Source organism: Myxine glutinosa, chromosome 1, assembly GCF_964187855.1.
Source record: "Myxine glutinosa chromosome 1, kmMyxGlut1.1, whole genome shotgun sequence".
Taxonomy (NCBI): Eukaryota; Metazoa; Chordata; class Myxini; order Myxiniformes; family Myxinidae; genus Myxine; species Myxine glutinosa.
Window position 1 is genome coordinate 295910850 of NC_136261.1, and position 22108 is coordinate 295932957.

The 22108-nt window shown below is 47.2% G+C and overlaps 2 protein-coding genes across 3 annotated transcripts in view; one reads left to right on the forward strand and one right to left on the reverse strand.

Annotated features, from left to right (window-relative positions):
- Positions 1 to 535: 535 nt before the first annotated feature.
- Positions 536 to 22108, forward strand: part of LOC137413340 (protein-L-isoaspartate(D-aspartate) O-methyltransferase-like) — a 53656-nt gene continuing 32083 nt past the window's right edge. The window contains exon 1 of the mRNA XM_078767650.1: positions 536 to 757. The gene's annotated coding sequence lies outside the window, so the exon portion shown is untranslated. The remainder of the gene's footprint in view (positions 758 to 22108) is intronic.
- On the reverse strand, positions 5026 to 21173 carry LOC137413344 (ATP-dependent DNA helicase PIF1-like). Of its 2 annotated transcripts, none has more exons than XM_078767631.1 (2): positions 21102 to 21173; positions 5026 to 7559 (listed from the first exon to the last, which is right to left on the reverse strand). In XM_078767631.1, the coding sequence occupies exon 2, from the start codon at positions 6437 to 6439 to the stop codon at positions 5066 to 5068; it is 1374 nt and encodes a 457-aa protein (XP_078623757.1). In that variant the 5' UTR covers positions 6440 to 7559; positions 21102 to 21173; the 3' UTR covers positions 5026 to 5065. The 2 variants fall into 2 exon arrangements, with proteins under 2 accessions (XP_078623757.1, XP_078623753.1); XM_078767627.1 differs by lacking the exon at positions 21102 to 21173 and adding an exon at positions 21049 to 21094 and having other exon boundaries at positions 5032 to 7559.

Below are 22108 nucleotides of genomic sequence, written 5' to 3' on the forward strand. Positions count from 1 at the left end.
TCCTATGACAGAGAGGCTGGCGTGGATGCGATGATGGAGAGGCCGAGATGGAGACAACGATGCAGAGGCCGGGATGGAGAGGACGATGCAGAGGCCGGGATGGAGATGATTATACTGGAAGTTCACTCGTAGTTTCTTTATTTTGCAAGATATTCCCAATTGATGTGGATGCCATTCCCACATTCCCAATGATAATGCTGTGGTGCTAGTTAATTATTCTGGTTTATCAGTTTCAAAATTGCTGCTGGTCAGTTCTCTGGTCTTCGTGTTGGTTTTTGCCGACGATGCAGAGACCGAGAGGGAGCCGATGACGCAGAGGCAGGGATGGATCCGATGATGCAGAGGCTGGCATGGATCCGATGACGCAGAGGCCAGGATGAATCCGATGATGTAGAGGCTGGCATGGAACCGATGATGGAGAGGCTGGCCTGGATCCGATGACGGAGAGGCTGGCGTGGATCCGATGATGGAGAGGCTGGTGTGGATCTGATGATGCAGAGACTAGCGTGGATCCGATGACGGAGAGGCTGGCGTGGATGCGATGATGGAAAGGCTGGCGTGGATCTGATGATGGGGAGGCCGGGATGGAGACGACGATGCAGAGGCCGGGATGGAGAGGGCGATGCAGAGGTCGGGATGGAGACAACGATGCAGAGGCCGGGATGGAGAGGACGATGCAGAGGCCGGGATGGAGAGGACGATGCAGAGGCCGGGATGGAGATGGTGACACAGAGGCTGAGATGGAGACAACGATTGTGTAAGTACACTCGTGGTTTCTTTATTTTCCAAGATATTCCAAATTGTTGAAAATGCCATTCCCACATTTCCAATGATAATGCTGTGGTGCTCATTAATTATTCTGGTTTATCAGTTTCCAAATTGCTGATGGCCAGTTCTCTGGTCTTCGTGTTTGTTTATGCCGATTAGGGTGCATCAAACGCCCCTATGTCAAGAAAACAATCTGTCCCCAATTTTATTTTGTTCCAGTCATAAAATAGTTCCTATGCAAAATTTGGTAAGGTTTTGATATCATCTTCTGGGTCCACCTCAGCAAATTAGATTTTGAGTTGGTAGTATCAGAGTCAGAAATTTGACACGCAGCTGTTTTGAGGCCCATAAATAAAAATGAAAGGATTGACCGATTGCTACATACAATAGCTCTTTGGAAAGGTATTATTGTTGCTCTGTAGCAATATATAATCATCATAGAGATAGGGATATAATTCACTTATACACAAATAGTCAAAATCATCATTTTATTGGTATAATCATATGTATTATAGATACCAGAATGATATAATTTTTATTACAGTAGAATCATATATACACAATCTTAGCATTTATCATCTTAATACGAGTACATCTGACTATGGATAAACATGAAAATAGAAACAAAACAAAGATACTGTAGTTTTCATGGATATTTCTGACAGTTTAGTCTTGAGCTGCTCGCTTTCGAAGATTCGGTTCTCCTTGCGGTTGTGCTCAACAACTTGTAGCACATTTTGGTAGTGGTCCTCACTTCTGGCTGCTGAAAGGAAGTCAGAGCTAAGCTTAACTCCCCTTTCTGCAGAGTCAATCACCACATTCAAGGCTTCAACATTAGTCCATGATGTCTGGTAGGCTGCAGAGTTAGTCCATTCTTGAACATCGGTAACTAGAAATGCCCAGTCAAGCTTCAGATGATGAAATAGGTACCATGAATCTGGTCCAACAAAATCAGCCAGAGTGGTCTTCTCAGTCAAGTCATCAGGAAATCTGGGCTTTCCAAACCCAGTACCAAAACCGTCCTTGTGGGTTGGTTACTGGAAAATCTGGCTGAACCTCCAGAAGTCTGTCTGCCAGAGCACGGCGATGGTCATGAGGAACAACTGAGCTGAAGAGGGCAAGTGCAACCATCTCTTCTGTGAGGTACCAGAGATGTCGTTTGAAGGCTTTCAGGGCACTTCTTGAGATTCCAGCATTGACAGCTTCATACTGTTTCAGTTTGGAGATGAGCTGCAGGTCATTCCATGGGGCATCGGTGACAGAGGTACATGTCATCCACCAGGAGCTGTATACTAGAGTGACAAACGTGACAAATTCTCTGATCTTTGGCACTTGTTTTTCTGTGGTAATTGTACCTGGTGGAAGATCAGCGATTTGTTTTTCGAAGAGACATAATTTGATTGAGTAGAGGAGCTTCGCCATCCATCTGGCTTTATGCAGTGCACCAGGACGCTTGAAGGTTATTTGATGTTCAGCTACTTCACCATCAAGGAATACAGTACACAGATCAACAAATTCCAAATAATCATCACGTCTTAGAGATTGCTCGGTGTGACAGAGTCTGAGAACATTATTTTGCCAGTCACTTGTCAAACTTGTTGCTGCTTCATTTAGTTGAGATGGATCAAATCGTGAAAGTGGTTCATTGAATGTGTGTGGAAACATTTCAAAGTTCTTGCGAAACCTTGAGAAGAGGAAGATATCTGGTGACTTAGATGCTTCAACTTTAAGATCAGTAAAAATGTGCGTAAGAATGACTTCACCAATGTGGTGTCTGCAGCCTGACCACAGAAGAGCTTTGTTAAGCCGTTGTTGAATTGTTACACAAGCTGCACTGATGTGGCCGGTGTTAGATGCAGTTGTGTCAAATGTCAAGTTGACAACATTCTCTTGGCAGTTCCATGATTCAAGTAGGTTATTAGTCAGCTGAGCAATTATATCTCCAGATTTACGGTCTGTTCCAGGCTTGTAGGATGGAACACCCAGCAGCTTCATATCAGTTTGAGAACCCAAAAGCACAGCCAGGCGTTCTTCAAAAGTGTTTTGGTTAGTTAAGCATGGAAGCAGCTTTGAGTCCCAGTGCAACGTAGCAAGCTTCGGAGGTATCCATTTGTCCTTACAGGTAGTAGCAATATGCTGTCCAATTTTGCGTCTTGATTTATCTGCTGTAGCATATGATGTTGACACCTTCGCTACATCCCCTCCTGTTTCTTCAATAAAGCTTCTGTGAAAGCAGCCTGTTGGGTTGGTGTCATTTTCATCCTTGTTGCCAGTGAAACAAGACTGGGCCTCTTCAGGATGTCATGTGGAATGAAAACTGATGTGCCAGGTCTAACTAAACGATGATGACTTCTTGAGGTTGTTGGTGTGCTTGTTGAAGGTCCAAGAGTTACTTCTTCATCACTGTCACTAATATTATACACAGTGGTTGTAGTATTTATGTTGAACTCCAGCTCCATACTTGCTCGCCTCTCTGATTCTTTTTCCTCGCGGTTCACTTTACGCTGCATCTTATCTGCCAACAGTTTATCTTGGCAGCCAAATGTTGCACAGCGATCTGTCTTCATAGATTCCAGGAATGCTAAGTCTTCAGGATTCTTGATGTGAGAACTAGCATCATTGGGCCACAAGGGAAATGTCTCCATAAATTTCATCTCCATTTGATTCACCTTTGTGATGCTTGCTGGAGTTGTTCTTCGGTTGATAGGGATTGATCTAAGCTTGGAATTATCATCTGCAAGTTTGATAATTTTCTCAATAGCCTTGCGTTCAGAGATGATAGGAATATTAACCTTGCCATAAAATGGTGTCACTTTCTGCAGTACAAGCTTTGCTGATTCCCACCGAGAGCGTCGTTCAAGTTTGCCATCTTCCATGTGCCACATGAAACAACGTAGTACTTGTAAACAAGTTGGAAGTCTGGTGCCATTGATCTGGGAATCTTGTTCAGTTATGGCACTTCCAAGACCAAACACCTTGGTGGACTCTCTTGTTGCAACAGATGCTTTCTTTACTGTGCCATCCATTGTTTTACCTGAAAGAAAAAGGTAGTATTAGTAACAATAATGTCATTTCATAATTATGTACAACAAATAAATCAATTATCCAATTTTATTAGAGTATAGCCTAATAATTGTTTTAAGCATCTTGTCTAGTTAAAAGATCTCTGTAAAGACAAGATGACTACAACATTCAGGATATTCTTTAATTTATATATTATATTTTAAAAATACTCTTCATTTAGCTTTATATCCATATTTTGAAAAAAATCATTATTTTGACTATTTGTATATAAATGAATTGTATGCCGTGGATCCCTATGATGATGATATATTGCTACAGAGCACAATAATACCTTTACAAAGAGTTATTATATGTAGCAATCAGTCAATCCTTTCATTTTTATTTATGGGCCTCAAAACAGCTGCGTGTCAAATTTCCAACTCTGATACCACCGACTCAAAATATGAAATGGTGAGGTGCACCCAGAAGATGATGTCCAAACCTTACCAAATTTTGCATAGCAACTTTATTTTATGATTGGAACAAAATAAAATTTGGGACAGATCAATCCAACATCTTTTTAAAAATAGTTGGGCGTTTGATGCACCCTAATATATATATATATATATATATATATATACTGTATATATATATATATATATATATATATATATATATATATATATATATATATATATATATATATATATATATATATATATATATATATATATGAATGTCACAATTGATCACTTGGTGTTTTACATCACAAATTTTTTTTTGTGTTGTCACGAAGTCAAAATATGGTTATGCTATGTCTCAAAAACAATTTTTAGTTGTGGTATGTTTCTTTTTATTTTAGCGAGCTCTTCTGAAACCTAACCTCTCAAATATGTGGTGCCTTACTGTATACGATAGCATTATCCTGCCTGCAAAACACGAGGGGGACAGTTTATAGCAGGGCCAAGATACTAACCCAGGAAAGACAGCTTAGATGTGAGTGTGCATACCTAGTCAGGTAAACAGGCAGATGTGGACAGATTTAACAGTTACTAGACGACCCATGACCCGTTGGGTCAATGTCAGTTTGAATAGATATGAGAATATAACTAAAGCGAACGCTGGACATCATCAGGGAGATTATTTGGGCCAGCAAGCCATAAGGCTCACCTCTCCAGCGTTCTAAATCACTTACCTGTGACACGTGATTTCGGCCCTTATCTTCGATCACGTTTTTTTTTTTTTTTTTTTTTTAGAAAAAACACGCGACCCGTGGGCTACCACGATTTTGTTGTCAGAGGACACTTCTGATGACGATGTTCTTTGTCGACGATCCTCCATTTACATAAACTCGCATGTTCTCTTTCCTCTTCCCTCGACTGAGCGCCACATACAGCTGATCATGCTGGAAGACCGGTTTCTCCAGGTAGACCAGCACATTCTCCATAGTTTGCCCTTGCGCCTTATGGATCGTCATTGCGAAGCAGGATTGTATGGGGAACTGGCAGCGCTGCAAAGGGATATCCTCAGCTTCCGACAGATTGAGTCGGATCCGAGGGAGCATTACAGTTTCGCCTTCAAACGTTGAACTTATGATCCTCGCAACTATAATATTTCGAAGCATGTCCTCAACAATCATGCGCGTCCCGTTGCAAAGTTTTGGAGGGTCCAAGTTCCGCATCAAAATGATAGGGGATCCTTTTTTGAGCTCGAGGTTGTGCGGCGGCAATCCCGAGACTTCAACGGAATCTAGGAATTCCGTTGGGAAGTGCGTCGCATCAGTACCCTCAGTCACACTGTTGAACGCAGCATACTCCTTGCTAGCACCAGGGAACCTTGTGATGCATCTTGAATTGATGTTTCGCATCATATCGTTGAGGGGCACTAATATAGACCTTGCTGAAAAAACCTCCATCGGATTGGCGAATGATGGATATATGGTATTGATGCACTCATCGAGCCCACTCGCTGTCAGCAGTATATCCTCTGGCAAATCTATCTCATCATCCGCATTTTTCTCGATTCTATCCTCGCCGATGTCGAGCAAAAATCTTGAAAACTGCCCACTTCCGTCGGTCAGTAGCATATTAGTTCTCAAGTGAAACATTCCAAAGCTCTGCCATAAGTAGGACTTCTTTATGCACGCATTCTCAACGTCAGCATCACACCCTCTTTTCACCACGGGCAGAAGTTGATGGAAATCACCACAGCATATCGTCAAGATCCCTCCAAAAGGCTCGTCTTTGTCACATACATCACGCAACGTGCGATCCACAGCCTCGAAACTCTCTCTCCTGATCATAGGACACTCATCCCACACGATGAGTTTTGTACTTCGAAAGAGGTCTGCGATAGTGGAATTTTTATCGATGTTGCATACGCCATCTTCCCTCGGTGTCAGAGGGATTTGGAACCTTGAGTGCGCTGTTCTTCCACCAGGCATGAGGGTAGCAGCTATGCCAGATGAGGCCACCGCAAGGGCAACTTCTCCACTCGCTCTCACTTTAGAGAGAATCAGGTTAATAAGAAACGTCTTCCCTGTGCCTCCAGGCGCGTCAATGAAAATCATTGATGACTGATTCGTGCGGATGTTGCTATTCGCGTCCATAGACGTGAGGTGTGATTCGTTGTCCGCGTCCGTAGCGCCGTCGGAGGGTTGATACGACATTCTTCCTGCAAATAGTATTGTGTTTGTGCTATCGTTTTGCCGATCATCAAATGACAAATAAATAACATTGTGAAAATTAAAGATTTCAAATAAACCTATTTAAAGTGTATGCGCATATAAATAATAAAAAAAATCGAAGAAATATCTCTCGGTAATTTCCTGAAACATATTTTACTTCCGGGTAATAATGTTGAATGAAATAACGAAGATATATACTGTATGCCTGTTATTTTAGGCGGTGTATTTTCGTATATCAACGTGGCGCGATTTTTAAAATATATCTCTGCAATTTCCCGTGTGTGCGTGAATGTTCTCAATTATTTCTTTTACCGAGTCTAAAACCATCGATAAAAATGAAATCAGATGGTGAGTTAGATTGAAGATAAAGGCGTGAGACAGACTCAATGGCCTTGAAGATACAAGCCTTTCAGAATTCATTTCGTTCTATAAACGGAAACTTTCATCGGATTTTCTTCCCGTTTTTTTTTCAACCGAGTCTAAAACTATGTTAGCGACTGAAAAATGAAATGATATATCGAATTTGATTTGAAATACAACTGAGAGAGAGAGCAAGACACCACGGGCCTACAAAACAGGCCTCAAAGCTATGCGAGTTAATAAAATGGTGGCTATTACTACTCTCTCAAAGGGGTAAGCCCCGCCCCCGGACCGATCGAATGTTACACACAAACACGCAATATTTCAATTTTATAATTATATATAGATAGATAAACGAGGCACACCATAGCTGTTATCATATGTATGCTCAAACCAAAATCAAGCAATGGAAAACACAAATCACTTTTTAATGCTATCCTCCTGCACACAAATCATAATAAAGCACCAAAGCGTCGGTTTTCCTATCCCTACCTCTATGGCATCATATTCACAGAGGTATGAAGGTTCCAAGTCAAAATGCAGGAATTTTATTTGAACTCTGTAGCCATTCGGGACCTGGACATGCCATGTACGCTGCAGAAAGTTGGGGTAGACGTAGGGGTAGTTTGGTGAGCGCAATGCCCCAAACAACTCCTGCTTTGCTTTCAGAACCACTTCATCATTACTCGTTGAGAAACAGCCAAGACCAAGGAGCCATGACATCAGAAAGCAGTAGATGAAGCTGTGCACAGAAACAGTTTTTATACAATTATTATATTGAGTAAGATTGGATTTACATATATTTTGCCATATCCCAGTCAATCAGGGATATATACAGTCACGTGAAAAAGTAAGTACACCCCATGTAAAGTTTTGACTTTTTCAACATATATCAACACACAGCTATTTGTTTGTCATTTCAACAATATTGATAAATAAAGGTGATATACTATAACAAATATCATGAAACATTTACATTTTGTAGTCCATTGTATAATTTAAATAAACATAAATGCAAATTTCGCATGTGGAAAAAGTAAGTACACCCTGACATTTATCACCACTTCAAATACCTAAAATTAGAATTATGTGCACCAGCTCAGGTGCAAATGATTAGAACATCGTTAGAGAGGATCTTGGAGGAACCTGTCTTATTTAAACCTCAGACATTTAGTTTGGTTTGCTCTTTGTTGTTGAAGTGTGTGGCGTCACCATGCCTAGATCAAAAGAGCTCTCTGAGGCCTTCAGAAAGAAGGTTATAGATGCCTACGAGTCTGGGAAGGGATTTTAAAAGATCTCCAAACAATTTGAAATCAATCATTCGACTGTCCGGAAGATCATTTACAAGTGGAGAAGATTCCAAACAACTGCCAACTTGTTCAGGCCAGGCCGCCCCAGCAAGTTCAGCCCGAGAACAGACTGCAAGATGCTGAAAGAAGTCTCTAAAAACCCCAGAATGTCATCACGGGACCTAGGGTAGCTCTTGCCACTTTTGATGTCAAAGTGCACGAGTCTACCATTAGAAAGAGGCTGCACAAATTTGATCTACATGGGAGGTGTGCCAGGAGGAAACCTTTGCTGTCCAGAAAGAACATCAGGGCAAGACTAAAGTTTGCCAATGAACACCTCGGCAAAGACCAGCACTTCTGGAACAATGTGCTCTGGACAGATGAGTCAAAGGTAGAGCTATTTGGCCTCAGGACCAGAAGACATGTTTGGCGAAAACCAAAGACAGCATTTGACCACAATAACCTGATACCAACTGTAAAGCATGGTGGTGGAAATATTATGGTTTGAGGCAGCTTTGCTGCATCAGGGCCTGGGCAGCTCACCATCATAGAATCCACTATGAATTCTTCATTGTACCAGAGGGTGCTTGAGGATAATGTGAGACTATCTGTCGGAGAGTTGCAGCTCAACCGAAGGTGGACCTTGCAACATGACAATGACCCTAAACATACCAGTAAATCCACCAAGGAATGGCTGAAAAGAAAGAAATGGAGGGTTCTGGAATGGCCAAGTCAAAACCCGGATCTAAATCCCATCGAGATGTGGGGGATGGGGGTGGGGGGGGGGTGGGATTTGAAACGAGCTGTGCATGCAAGAAACCCCTCAAACATCGCACAGCTGAAAGAATTCTGCATGGAGGAGTGGGAAAAAATTTCTCCCAGTCGATGTCAGAGACTGGTAGAAAGTTATAAGAAACGCCTACTTGAGGTTGTTTCTGCCAAAGGGGGCAATACCACCGATGAGAGCCAAGGGTGTACTTACTTTTTCCACATGCGAAATTTGCATTTATGTTTATTTAAATTATACAATGGACTACAAAATGTAAATGTTTCATGATATTTGTTATATTATATTGTGGCGGACACAAAAGCCCACTGGCGTGGTGACATCATTCCGCGCACCAAGTGGGTGGTGGCCACGCCCGAGGGGTAGGCGTGGCCTCATGATATACACCGGGCGCCCAGCCCGGAGCAGTTCAGTGTTACAGTGTGCTCTTACAATAAAGACGTTTATATGTTACCGCTTGTCCGCTTCCTCCTTGCTCACAAGCAGCGCGCGTAACGCCGCGCTTTACTGGTGACCCTCGACGTTGGATCTGCCGTAGCGATCCTTCCGAACACGACGCCATTGCAATGGCCAACGACAAGGCAATGGCGATTAAACTTCCCGAATTTTGGGAGGCCCAGGCCGAAGTCTGGTTCGTTCAAGCCGAAGCCCAATTTCAGCTTCGGCGCCTCACAAACGACGACATGCGCTACTGCCATGTCGTCGCCTCCCTCGGGCCCGGCACGGCCGCTCGAGTTGTGTCCGTCCTTCGCCACCCACCGGACGGCCACAAGTACGAGGCACTCAAGCGACTACTCCTAGCCACGTTCGGCCTCACAGACGACGCACGGGCCGACCGCCTCCTGGATCTCCCCGAGCTCGGTGAGACGCGCCCGTCGGTCCGAATGGACCATATGCTGTCACTGTTGGGCGACGAAGCCCCCGGTTCGCTATTCCGGGCGCTTTTCCGGCGTCAACTTCCAGCGCAGGTTCGCCTCGCGTTGGCCGGGACCGAGCTAACGGAGCCCCGAACATTGGCAGCCGAGGCGGACAGGTACTTCGCCGCTTCGGACACGCGGGCGAGCGTCGGCGTGGCCGTCACGGCCCTCGACGCTGATGTTCAGCAGCATATTCCACAGCATCAGCTTCTACAGCATACGTAGCATGCTGATACGCACCTCGTGAACGCCGCCACGCCCCGCCCACCGCCGCGGCGAAAACCGCCACCGCGGGAAAACCCGCCAACTCCACCGGCCTGGCGGAGCCAGCCGCGCTCCTCCAGCTCCACCACCTGGTGCTGGTTCCACGCCAAGTTCGGCCACGAAGCTCGGCGGTGTCATCCGCCGTGCTCCTTCAACGGGTCGGGAAACGCCCGGGCCGGCGCTCAATAGTGGCGATGAGCGCCGGCCGTTCGAGCACCCTGCTGTTCATAACGGACACCTTCTCCGGGCGCCGTTACCTGTGCGACACGGGAGCGCAGGTGAGTGTCATTCCCGCCGGCACGTCAGACAAGCACGCCGCGGGTGGGGGCCCCGCGCTGCTTGCCGCGAACGGGACGCCCATCCGTACGTACGGAAAACGCTGCCTCTCTCTGCGGTTTGGAGGGCAGGTTTTCCGATGGACGTTCGTCACCGCCGACGTGCCCATGGCACTGCTTGGCGCGGACTTCCTGTGCGCTAATGGGCTCCTGGTCGACGTCAAGCGCAGACGTCTTGTCCATGCCGAGACGTTCAGCTTGCTCGCTTGTGCGTTGCCCAGCTCAACGAGCGGCTTGCCAAGCGGCTTGCCGAACGATTCGGTTCCGGCCACGTTGGTCTGTACGCTTCCGGCAGCGGACGCATTCACCCGCCTCCTCGCCGGCTTCCCGGCCCTCACGCGGCCCACCTTCTCGGCGGGGGCCGTCAAGCACGGGGTGGCCCATCACATCCCCACCGTCGGGCCACCGGTCTACGCCCGGGCATGCCGCCTCGAGCCGACGAAGCTGGTGGTGGCAAAAGCGGGGTTCGCTACCCTGGAGCGACTCGGCATCGTTCGGCGCTCAGAGAGCGCTTGGGCATCGCCGCTGCACATCGTGCCGAAGCCCGGCGGGGGATGGCGACCGTGCGGGGACTATCGCCGTCTCAATGACGCCACGACTCCCGACCGCTACCCCGTCCCCCACATTCAGGACTTTTCCGCCCGTTTGGCAGGCAGGTCCTTCTTCTCGAAGGTGGACCTCATACGCGGCTACCATCAGGTCCCCGTCAGGCCGGAGGACGTCCCGAAGACGGCGGTCATCACGCCATTCGGACTCTTCGAGTTTCTGCGCATGCCCTTCGGTCTGAAGAATGCGGCTCAGGCGTTCCAGTGACTGATGGACAGCGTCCTGCGCGACTTGGATTTTGTCTACGTCTACCTGGACGATATCCTCGTCGCCAGCGCGTCCCGCGAAGAGCACCTACGCCACCTCCGCACGCTCTTCGAACGCCTGGGCCAGCATGGCCTGATTGTGAACCCCGCAAAGTGCCGGTTCGGCGCCGCCACAATCGATTTTCTGGGGCACCGTGTCACCAGGCACGGAGCCGTCCCCCTGCCGGCCAAGGCGGAGGCGGTGAAGGGGTTTCCGCGCCCCCGCACGATCAGAGGGCTGCAGGAGTTCCTGGGCATGGTGAACTTTTACCATCGGTTCCTGCCCCGTATCGCCCAGCTCCTGCACCCCCTGCACGAAGCTCTCCGAGGTAAGCCGGGCAAAGGCGACGTTACCTGGACTGAGCAGATGGATACGGCGTTCACGGGCGCGAAGCTCGCCTTGGCTAACGCCACCATGCTCGCGCACCCGGCGCCCGATGCACCGATCGCCCTCACCACCGATGCCTCGGACTACGCGGTGGGCGCGGTGCACGAGCAATGGGTGCGTGGAGCTTGGCAACCGCTGGCGTTCTTTAGCCGGCAGCTTCGCCCGCCCGAACGCCGTTACAGTACCTTCGACCGCGAGTTGCTCGGACTTCACTTGGCGGTCAGGCACTTCCGCCATCTGCTCGAGGGCCGTGCGTTCACTGCCTTCGTCGACCACAAGCCGCTGATCTTCCCGATGGGCAAGGTCACCGAGCCGTGGTCGGCCCGGCAGCAGCGTCACCTCTCGGCCGTGTCCGAGTACACGACGGACATCCAGCACGTCGCGGGGAAGGACAACCCGGTGGCGGATTGCCTTTCCCGGGCCGTCGCCCATGCAGTCCACCTCGGCATCGACTATGCCCGGATGGCAGCGGACCAGGCCGCTGACCCCGACGTCCAGGCCTTGCGGACCGCCGTCACGGGCCTCCGCGTCACCGAGGTGCCATTCGACGGCGCGGGCGCGGCCCTCTTGTGCGACGTCTCCCTCGGGCGTCCTCGCCCCATCGTTCCCGCGGGCTGGCAGCGCCAGGTGTTTGACGCCATCCACGGCCTGTCCCACCCGGGCGCGAGGGCCTCCCAAAGGCTCATCGCCGACAAGTTCGTCTGGCATGGCCTCCGGAAGGCCGTCCGCGGCTGGGCCAGGACGTGCCTCGCGTGCCAGCGCGCCAAGGTGCACCGGCACACCCAGGCCCCGTTGGCCCCGTTCACGGTGCCGGAACGCCGGTTTGACCATGTCCACGTGGACCTGGTGGGACCTCTGCCCCCCTCGCGGGGTTTCACCTACGTCCTCACCATGGTGGACCGCACCACCCGGTGGCCGGAGGCCGTGCCCTTGGCGTCGACAACGGCGGCCGATGTCGCGCAGGCTTTCATCGCCACCTGGGTCGCCCGGTTCGGCGCCCCCTCAGACATCTCATCCGACCGCGGCCCCCAGTTCACCTCGGAGCTCTGGGGGGCGGTCGCGCAGGGGCTCGGGGTCCGGCTGCACCGAACCACGGCCTACCACCCCCAGGCTAACGGCCTGTGTGAGCGATTTCACCGCTCATTGAAGGCCGCGCTCCGGGCCACCCTCCGCGACGCCGGCTGGGTCGACAGGCTCCCCTGGGTCCTGCTGGGCCTCCGGACGGCGCCCAAGGAGGACCTGCGCGCATCCGCGGCGGAGTTGGTCTTCGGGCAACCGCTGCGGATGCCGGGCGAGTTCCTCCCCGACTCCACGGCACTATGGTCCGCGGCACAGCAGCGCTCCGCTCTGCAAGAGACCGCCCAGAGGTTCGCCCCGGTGCCAACGGCATGCCACGGGCACCCACCGACGCACGTCGCCCCGGAGCTTCGCACGGCGGAGTACGTCTTCGTCCGCCACGATGCCCATCGGACACCACTGCGGCCCCCGTACGACGGGCCTTTCCGCGTGCTGGAGACCGGGCGAAGCACTTCACCCTGGACATCGGCGGTACTCCTGACTGCGTTTCGGTAGACCGCCTCAAGCCGGCCCACCTCGATGTGGACCATCCACCGCCAGTGGCCCGACCCCCACGTCGGGGCCGCCCTCCTGCGGGCGGACCCCCGGCACCGCCCAGCCCCGCCGCCACGCCGCCCCCCGGTCCTGCACCCATCCCAGGGGCAGCCAGGGGCATCCCACCTGGCATCCCTGCACCCCGGACGCCGCCGATCGCCAGGGGGCGCTTCGGCCGGGTCATTCGTCTGCCCCGCAAACTGGCCTTCCAGGTGCGCGGGAATTCTGGGGGGGCGCGTGTGGCGGACACAAAAGCCCACTGGCGTGGTGACATCATTCCGCGCACCAAGTGGGGGGTGGCCACGCCCGAGGGGTAGGCGTGGCCTCATGATATACACCGGGCGCCCAGCCCGGAGCAGTTCAGTGTTACAGTGTGCTCTTACAATAAAGACGTTTATATGTTACCGCTTGTCCGCTTCCTCCTTGCTCACAAGCAGCGCACGTAACGCCGCGCTTTAATATCACCTTTATCTATCAATATTGTTGAAATGAAGATCAAATAGCTGTATGTTGAAATATGTTGAAAAAGTCAAAAGTTTACATGGGGTGTACTTACTTTTTCACGTGACTGTATATCTGTGCAGTGTCTGTGTTGTGTTGTGTTGTGTTGTCTTGTCTTGTCTTGTCACTGAACTACTTTCTCAAACTTTTGTGAAATCGTACCAAACTTCTGGTATGCACATACAGTATCTCTCCCGTCGGTATGTCCTCAGGGTATTTTTTTTTGAAAAAGTTTCCAATTTTTTTTGGGGGAATTTTTTCGGGAATTTTTTTTTTCAACTTAAGTCTTCAACTTCAATTGTTTATAAAATGTGATATCACGTATATTACAAATACATTTGTGCAAAATAATTGTTTGAATTATGATTGGCTTAAACCATGACAAAACGGCAACTCGGGTGCAGTCATTTATCTATACTAGGGCGTGCCCGTACGTGGGTGCAAAAAAACATGCGTGCAAACAACAACAACAAAAAAAAACTTTGAAACCACGTGGCAGTAACGACCACAGAACCCCCCCCCCCCCTCTATTTACATGAAATGGTTTGGTCCATTCGCAAAGCCAAAGCGAACGGCTTGCGAGTACGGTAGAACCCCCCCCCCTCTATTTACATGAAATAGTTTGGTTCATTCGCAAAGCCAAAGCGAACGGCTTGCGAGTACGGTGACCATACCTTGGGAACCACTTGTCCGATTAATTTCAAACCTTGAAAAGGCACATCCTCGGGTCCCCAGCAATATACCTGGCAAGTTTCAAGTATATCGGACCCGTGGTTGTCGAGAAACAGCGGTCACAAACACACAGACACACACACATACACACAGAGATTACTGGAATTATAGATAGACTAGGACGTGCCCGTACGTGGGTGCCCGTTCCTTGCCAAAAAAAAAAAAAAAATGTCTTCCATGGGCGTGCCCATGGGCCCATGGGCATGCCCGTAAGTGCGTGATGTGACCGTACAATGAATGTATCGTCCCGACGCCGCAGCTCGGATGGCGCTGCAGTTAATCGGGCCTGTATCGGCAGAGTTATTATAAACGTGTACTACAATCGATCGTACCTTACAACAATCAACACAGATTGCAACGTCAAATAAATGAATACGCTCTCAAATGTGCCGTCCGAGGCAGCGCCTGCTCGCCACGTTCAGCATCAGTACGTCGTCACTATGACTATCCGTAAGTCCGGAAGTGACGTCCTCATTTGACTGTCCGGAAGGTCGCATATCGCAGTTACGATGAATCGCAAATTAGTTTTAATTAGTTTTAAAACATAGTTTAACGCCAACATAGTTTGCCAACGTGAAATAAATGAATACGCTCTCAAATGTGCCGTCCGAGGCAGAGTCTGTTCGCCACGTTCGGCACACGTGATAACTCGCTGCTCTCTGATTGGTTGAATCGTTTTTTGGACATAGCTCGGTAACTACTTCTCCGATTAATATGAAACCTTGAAAAGGCACATCCTCGGGTCCCCAGCAATATACCTGGCAAGTTTCAAGTATATCGGACCCGTGGTTGTCGAGAAACAGCGGTCACAGACAAACAAACACACAGACACACAGAGATTACTGGAATTATAAAAAGACTAGGGCATGCCCGTACTATATATATATCTAAAATTATATCCCCCCCCTCTATTTACATGAAATGGTTTGGTCCATTCGCAAAGCCAAAGCGAACGGCTTGCGAGTACGGTGACAATCCCCCCCCCCCCCCCCCTCTATTTACATGAAATGGTTTGGTCCAAAGCGAACGGCTTGCGAGTACGGTGACAATCCCCCCCCCCCTCTATTTACATGAAATGGTTTGGTCCAAAGCGAATGGCTTGTGAGTACGGTGACAATCCCCCCCCCTCTATTTACATGAAATGGTTTGGTCCAAAGCGAACGGCTTGCGGAGTTTGGTAAAGAAATCGCCATAGCGTGCACAAACGCGCAGGAAAGCGAAAGAATCGCAAATTAGTTTTAATTAGTTTTAAAACATAGTTTAACGCCAACATAGCGGCAACATAGTTTGCCAACGTGAAATAAATGAATACGCTCTCAAATGTGCCGTCCGAGGCAGAGTCTGTTCGCCACGTTCGGCACACGTGATAACTCGCTGCTCTCTGATTGGTTGAATCGTTTTTTGGACATAGCTCGGTAACTACTTGTCCGATTAATATGAAACCTTGAAAAGGCACATCCTCGGGTCCCCAGCAATATACCTGGCAAGTTTCAAGTATATCGGACCCGTGGTTGTCGAGAAACAGCGGTCACAGACATACATACAGACATACAGAGATTACTGGAATTATAGATAGACTAGGGCGTGCCCGTACTATATATATATCTAAAATTATATCCCCCCCCTCTATTTACATGAAATGGTTTGGTTCATTCGCAAAGCCAAAGCGAACGGCTTGCGAGTACGGTGACAACCCCCCCCCCCCCCCCCTCTATTTACATGAAATGGTTTGGTCCAAAGCGAACGGCTTGCGAGTACGGTGACAATCCCCCCCCCCCCCCCCCCCTCTATTTACATGAAATGGTTTGGTCCAAAGCGAACGGCTTGCGAGTACGGTGACAATCCCCCCCCCCCCCCCCCCTCTATTTACATGAAATGGTTTGGTCCAAAGCGAACGGCTTGCGGAGTTTGGTAAAGAAATCGCCATAGCGTGCACAAACGCGCAGGAAAGCGAAAGAATCGCAAATTAGTTTTAATTAGTTTTAAAACATAGTTTAACGCCAACATAGCGGCAACATAGTTTGCCAACGTGAAATAAATGAATACGCTCTCAAATGTGCCGTCCGAGGCAGAGTCTGTTCGCCACGTTCGGCACACGTGATAACTCGCTGCTCTCTGATTGGTTGAATCGTTTTTTGGACATAGCTCGGTAACTACTTGTCCGATTAATATGAAACCTTGAAAAGGCACATCCTCGGGTCCCCAGCAATATACCTGGCAAGTTTCAAGTATATCGGACCCGTGGTTGTCGAGAAACAGCGGTCACAGACATACATACAGACATACAGAGATTACTGGAATTATAGATAGATATCTACACATCTGGGCAGTGTCTGTGTTGTCACTTAACGACTCCCTCAAACTTTTGTTTCCGTGGTTGTGAAGTGTTTTTAATGACGTTGTGGTGGTTTTGAATCACGTGGTGGTGATGTATTTATAATTACGGTGGTGAGGTGTTTTGAATTACGTGGTGGTGAGGTGTTTTGAATTAGTGGGTGATGAGGTGTCTGGAATTACGTGATGGTGAGGTGTTTTGAATTACTTGGTGGTGAGGTGTTTTTAAATGACGTGATGGTGAGGTGTTTTTAATTTTGTGGCTGTGAGGTGTTTTTATTACGTGTTTTATGGCTGTGAGGTGTTTTCAATTTTGTGGTGGTGAGGTGTTTTTATTACGTGTTTTATGGCTGTGAGGTGTTTTAAATTACTTGATGGTGAAGTGTTTTGAATTACTTGGTGGTGAGGTGTTTTGAATTACTTGGTGGTGACGTGTTTTGAATTACTTGGTGGTGAAGTGTTTTGAATTACTTGGTGGTGAGGTGTTTTGAATTACTTGGTGGTGACGTGTTTTTAATTACTTGGTGGTGAAGTGTTTTGAATTACTTGGTGGTGAAGTGTTTTTAATTACGTGGTGGTGAAGTGTTTTGAATTACTTGGTGGTGACGTGTTTTAAATTACTTGATGGTGAAGTGTTTTGAATTACTTGGTGGTGAGGTGTTTTGAATTACTTGGTGGTGACGTGTTTTGAATTACTTGGTGGTGAAGTGTTTTGAATTACTTGGTGGTGAGGTGTTTTGAATTACTTGGTGGTGACGTGTTTTTAATTACTTGGTGGTGAAGTGTTTTGAATTACTTGGTGGTGAAGTGTTTTTAATTACGTGGTGGTGAAGTGTTTTGAATTACTTGGTGGTGACGTGTTTTAAATTACTTGATGGTGAAGTGTTTTGAATTACTTGGTGGTGAGGTGTTTTGAATTACTTGGTGGTGACGTGTTTTGAATTACTTGGTGGTGAAGTGTTTTTAATTACTTGGTGGTGAGGTGTTTTTAATTACGTGGTGGTGAAGTGTTTTTAATTACTTGGTGGTGACGTGTTTTGAATTACTTGGTGGTGACGTGTTTTGAATTACTTGGTGGTGATGTGTTTTGAATTACTTGGTGGTGAGGTGTTTTGAATTACTTGGTGTGACGTGTTTTGAATTACTTGGTGGTGAAGTGTTTTGAATTACTTGGTGGTGAGGTGTTTTGAATTACTTGGTGGTGAAGTGTTTTGAATTACTTGGTGGTGACGTGTTTTTAATTACGTGGTGGTGAAGTGTTTTGAATTACTTGGTGGTGACGTGTTTTGAATTACTTGGTGGTGAAGTGTTTTGAATTACGTGGTGGTGACGTGTTTTGAATTACTTGGTGGTGAAGTGTTTTGAATTACTTGGTGGTGTGGTGTTTTGAATTACTTGGTGGTGCGGTGTTTTGAATTACTTGGTGGTGACGTGTTTTGAATTACTTGGTGGTGAAGTGTTTTTAATTACGTGGTGGTGAAGTGTTTTGAATTACTTGGTGGTGACGTGTTTTGAATTACTTGGTGGTGAGGTGTTTTGAATTACTTGGTGGTGACGTGTTTTGAATTACTTGGTGGTGAGGTGTTTTGAATTACTTGGTGTGACGTGTTTTGAATTACTTGGTGGTGAAGTGTTTTGAATTACTTGGTGGTGAAGTGTTTTTAATTACGTGGTGGTGAAGTGTTTTGAATTACTTGGTGGTGACGTGTTTTGAATTACGTGGTGGTGCGGTGTTTTGAATTACTTGGTGGTGAAGTGTTTTGAATTACTTGGTGGTGACGTGTTTTGAATTACTTGGTGGTGAAGTGTTTTGAATTACTTGGTGGTGAGGTGTTTTGAATTACTTGGTGGTGACGTGTTTTGAATTACGTGGTGGTGCGGTGTTTTGAATTACTTGGTGGTGACGTGTTTTGAATTATGTGGTGGTGTGGTGTTTTGAATTACTTGGTGGTGACGTGTTTTGAATTACATGGTGGTGACGTGTTTTGAATTACGTGGTGGTGTGGTGTTTTGAATTACTTGGTGGTGACGTGTTTTGAATTACTTGGTGGTGAAGTGTTTTGAATTACTTGGTGGTGAAGTGTTTTTAATTACGTGGTGGTGAAGTGTTTTGAATTACTTGGTGGTGACGTGTTTTGAACATTTGTGGTGGTGCGGTGTTTTGAATTACTTGGTGGTGAAGTGTTTTGAATTACTTGGTGGTGACGTGTTTTGAATTATTTGGTGGTGAAGTGTTTTGAATTACTTGGTGGTGAGGTGTTTTGAATTACTTGGTGGTGGCGTGTTTTGAATTACGTGGTGGTGCGGTGTTTTGAATTACTTGGTGGTGACGTGTTTTGAATTACGTGGTGGTGTGGTGTTTTGAATTACTTGGTGGTGACGTGTTTTGAATTACGTGGTGGTGACGTGTTTTTAATTACTTGGTGGTGAAGTGTTTTGAATTACTTGGTGGTGACGTGTTTTGAATTACTTGGTGGTGACGTGTTTTGAATTACTTGGTGGTGACGTGTTTTGAATTACGTGGTGGTGAGGTGTAATCGTTCCAAATTTCCAGTCTGCACCTACCCTTCCCCTATGTATGTGCTGAGGGGTTCTTTCTTGAAAAAAAAAAAAAATTCAACCAATACATCCACCATTCCCGCTTTCTTCAACCTAAATTTCCGATAAAAATGTAATATCACAAACACAACAAATACATTTGTGCAAAATAATTGTTTGTATTGTGATTGGTGAAAATCATGACAACACAGCAACTCAGGTACAGTCATTATCCTCAGCTAAAATGAGCCCGTTCCTCAGTAACGACAAATTACAATTAGTTCGTATACAAGCTAGTATATGTATATATGTATATGTATATGTATATGTATATGTATATAAATATATGCTGATCTTCTGATCCATAACTTGTGTTCTTTGCATAACCAGACTTTACTGCTCATCTACACTCCCTTATTCACTTTGAGACAAAAAAACCCACTGTCCTAACAATCGTAACAAACAACTCATGTCAAAGTGGTCACGCTGGCACGCTGATGTGAATGCTCCAAGTTGGGCAGAACCGGAGCACCGTGAGGCCCCAAATTTTGGGTGTTGATACGTCAAATCTGGGAAAGGTTTCAAGTTACCGCACGTTGACCATGAAGGCCGTTTTGAGGCCATCAAAGGCTACTATAAAGTGTCTATTGGGATGTGGGGTCATCCACTGCTGCCGCCGGCCCGCAGGCAAAAGGTAACCACCATGAGGCCAATATAACTCCATAGCTTTTGTCCGACACAGCCCGAAACTCATACCGGGAAAAGCTCATCTGGCCATGCAGCGCTGGGTACCACACTCCTAATATACATAAATTGCGATATCCAGTATACGTAAATTACATATTTACAACACACACACACGTCACACGTCACACGTCACGTCACACGCCACATCACACGTCACATCACACGCACGCGCGCGCACGCACACACACGCACACACACGTCACAACATGCACATGTACATGTACACACGTCACAACATACACACACACACGCACATGTACATGTACACACGTCACAACATACACACACACACACGCATACGCACACAGACACGCATATGTCACAACACACATATACACACACACATATGCAGACACACACATATATGTCACAACACACATATGCATAACACACACACACACATGTCACAACACACACACACACACACACACACACACACACACACACACACACACACACACACACACGTCACAACACACATATACACACATATGTCACAACACACATACAAACAAACAAACACACACATCCACATCATCCAGTGTGTCGAGTTTTACACTAAGAATTTAAAATAAAACAACTAGTAATTAAAAAACAAAAGATCCTGACAATATTCAGTAACTTATTGAATGTCATTGCTTAACTGCTATCTATTTATCACGGCCAGTGTAAGTAAACATGGAAGACCACGTGAGATATTTCCCGCAAGTCACTGAGATAGATAGGCCTTTATTGTAATCACTGACCGAAAGAAAGACCTCGCACCGGTAACTCTAAAAAAACATTTCAAATGTTAATAAAAAGTGCTTTGTAAAATGAAGCAAAGGAAACTGAAAATGCTGGATGACTAAATACTTTAGACAGAGGAACAAGCACAAAACAAGAAGAGGTGCAGAGGTATTTTGAGTGGGAAATAAACTCCTAACCTCATCTGTACCTTAAACAAGTGACAACAGAAACTATAAGGTCTAAAATAAACAGCCCACCTACCGGGTTTGGTTCATCATGAAAGAACAACGAGAGATGGGAAATCAAGAGCTTCGGAATCCTCCCACTCATGTCCCTCCCTGGTCAGTTCCCCGCCCTTATTCCCTCCAGACTCATCACCCTCTCCCCTCACTTACTGCCAAAGAAACTCCTCCCTTGTTGGGAGAGCACCACAGTGAGGATGAGTGCTCCCAGCAAATATGATCCGTTCATCTATATAAACTATCCAGGTGTGCTAGTTATACAATAAGGACGACATTATGTTGTCTAATCCTTCCAAAGAGAAACTGTGGCCAAGTGGTCACGGTCCATAATATTGTTATGTTTGTGGGGTAGTGATTACTTTAGACCAGGTAGATTTGTATCGGTAGCATGCTATGATTGTTGTGAAGAAGAAGAACCACCACCATGTAATAAGTAGGATTTTGTTTAGCCCGGATGGCAGATTAAGGTGTATCTCCATCCCCATTATGAGGAATGGGGCATGTTAACTAGCTCAGGGATTATGTTCATTCCCTGTATGTCTTTCCCTCGGTGATTTACATCCTTTGGCCCTTATGGCACCCTATAAGACGTAGAGTAGAGAAGGAATTGCCCATTAACTGCTTTAAATAACAATAAAAACCAACCAGAAGCCAGTTCTGATCAATGCCGATGGCATGGCAACCAGCTACATCACCACAGGGTCAGGCAGGCCGAAAAGCCACACCTTGAGGAGACACCATTGGTCAGGGTTATGATTGACAGGCGGACTGCGTCACGAAGGCGGACTGCGTCACGGAGGCGGACTGAATCACGAAGTCGGACTGCGTCACGAAGGCGGACGGCGTGTTGAGTGGTGAAGAGCTGAGCCTGTGGTGTTGGCCTGCAGGGATTGGAGAAGAAGCACCGATGACATGAAAGGTTGGCCGAGAAAAGAATGAGCTGACGGACTTTTGGCCGGCTTGGTTCGGACTTTGGTGGGAGACGGCTGTGTGCTGACATTTCTCTCTTAATTGGGCTTCATCGCA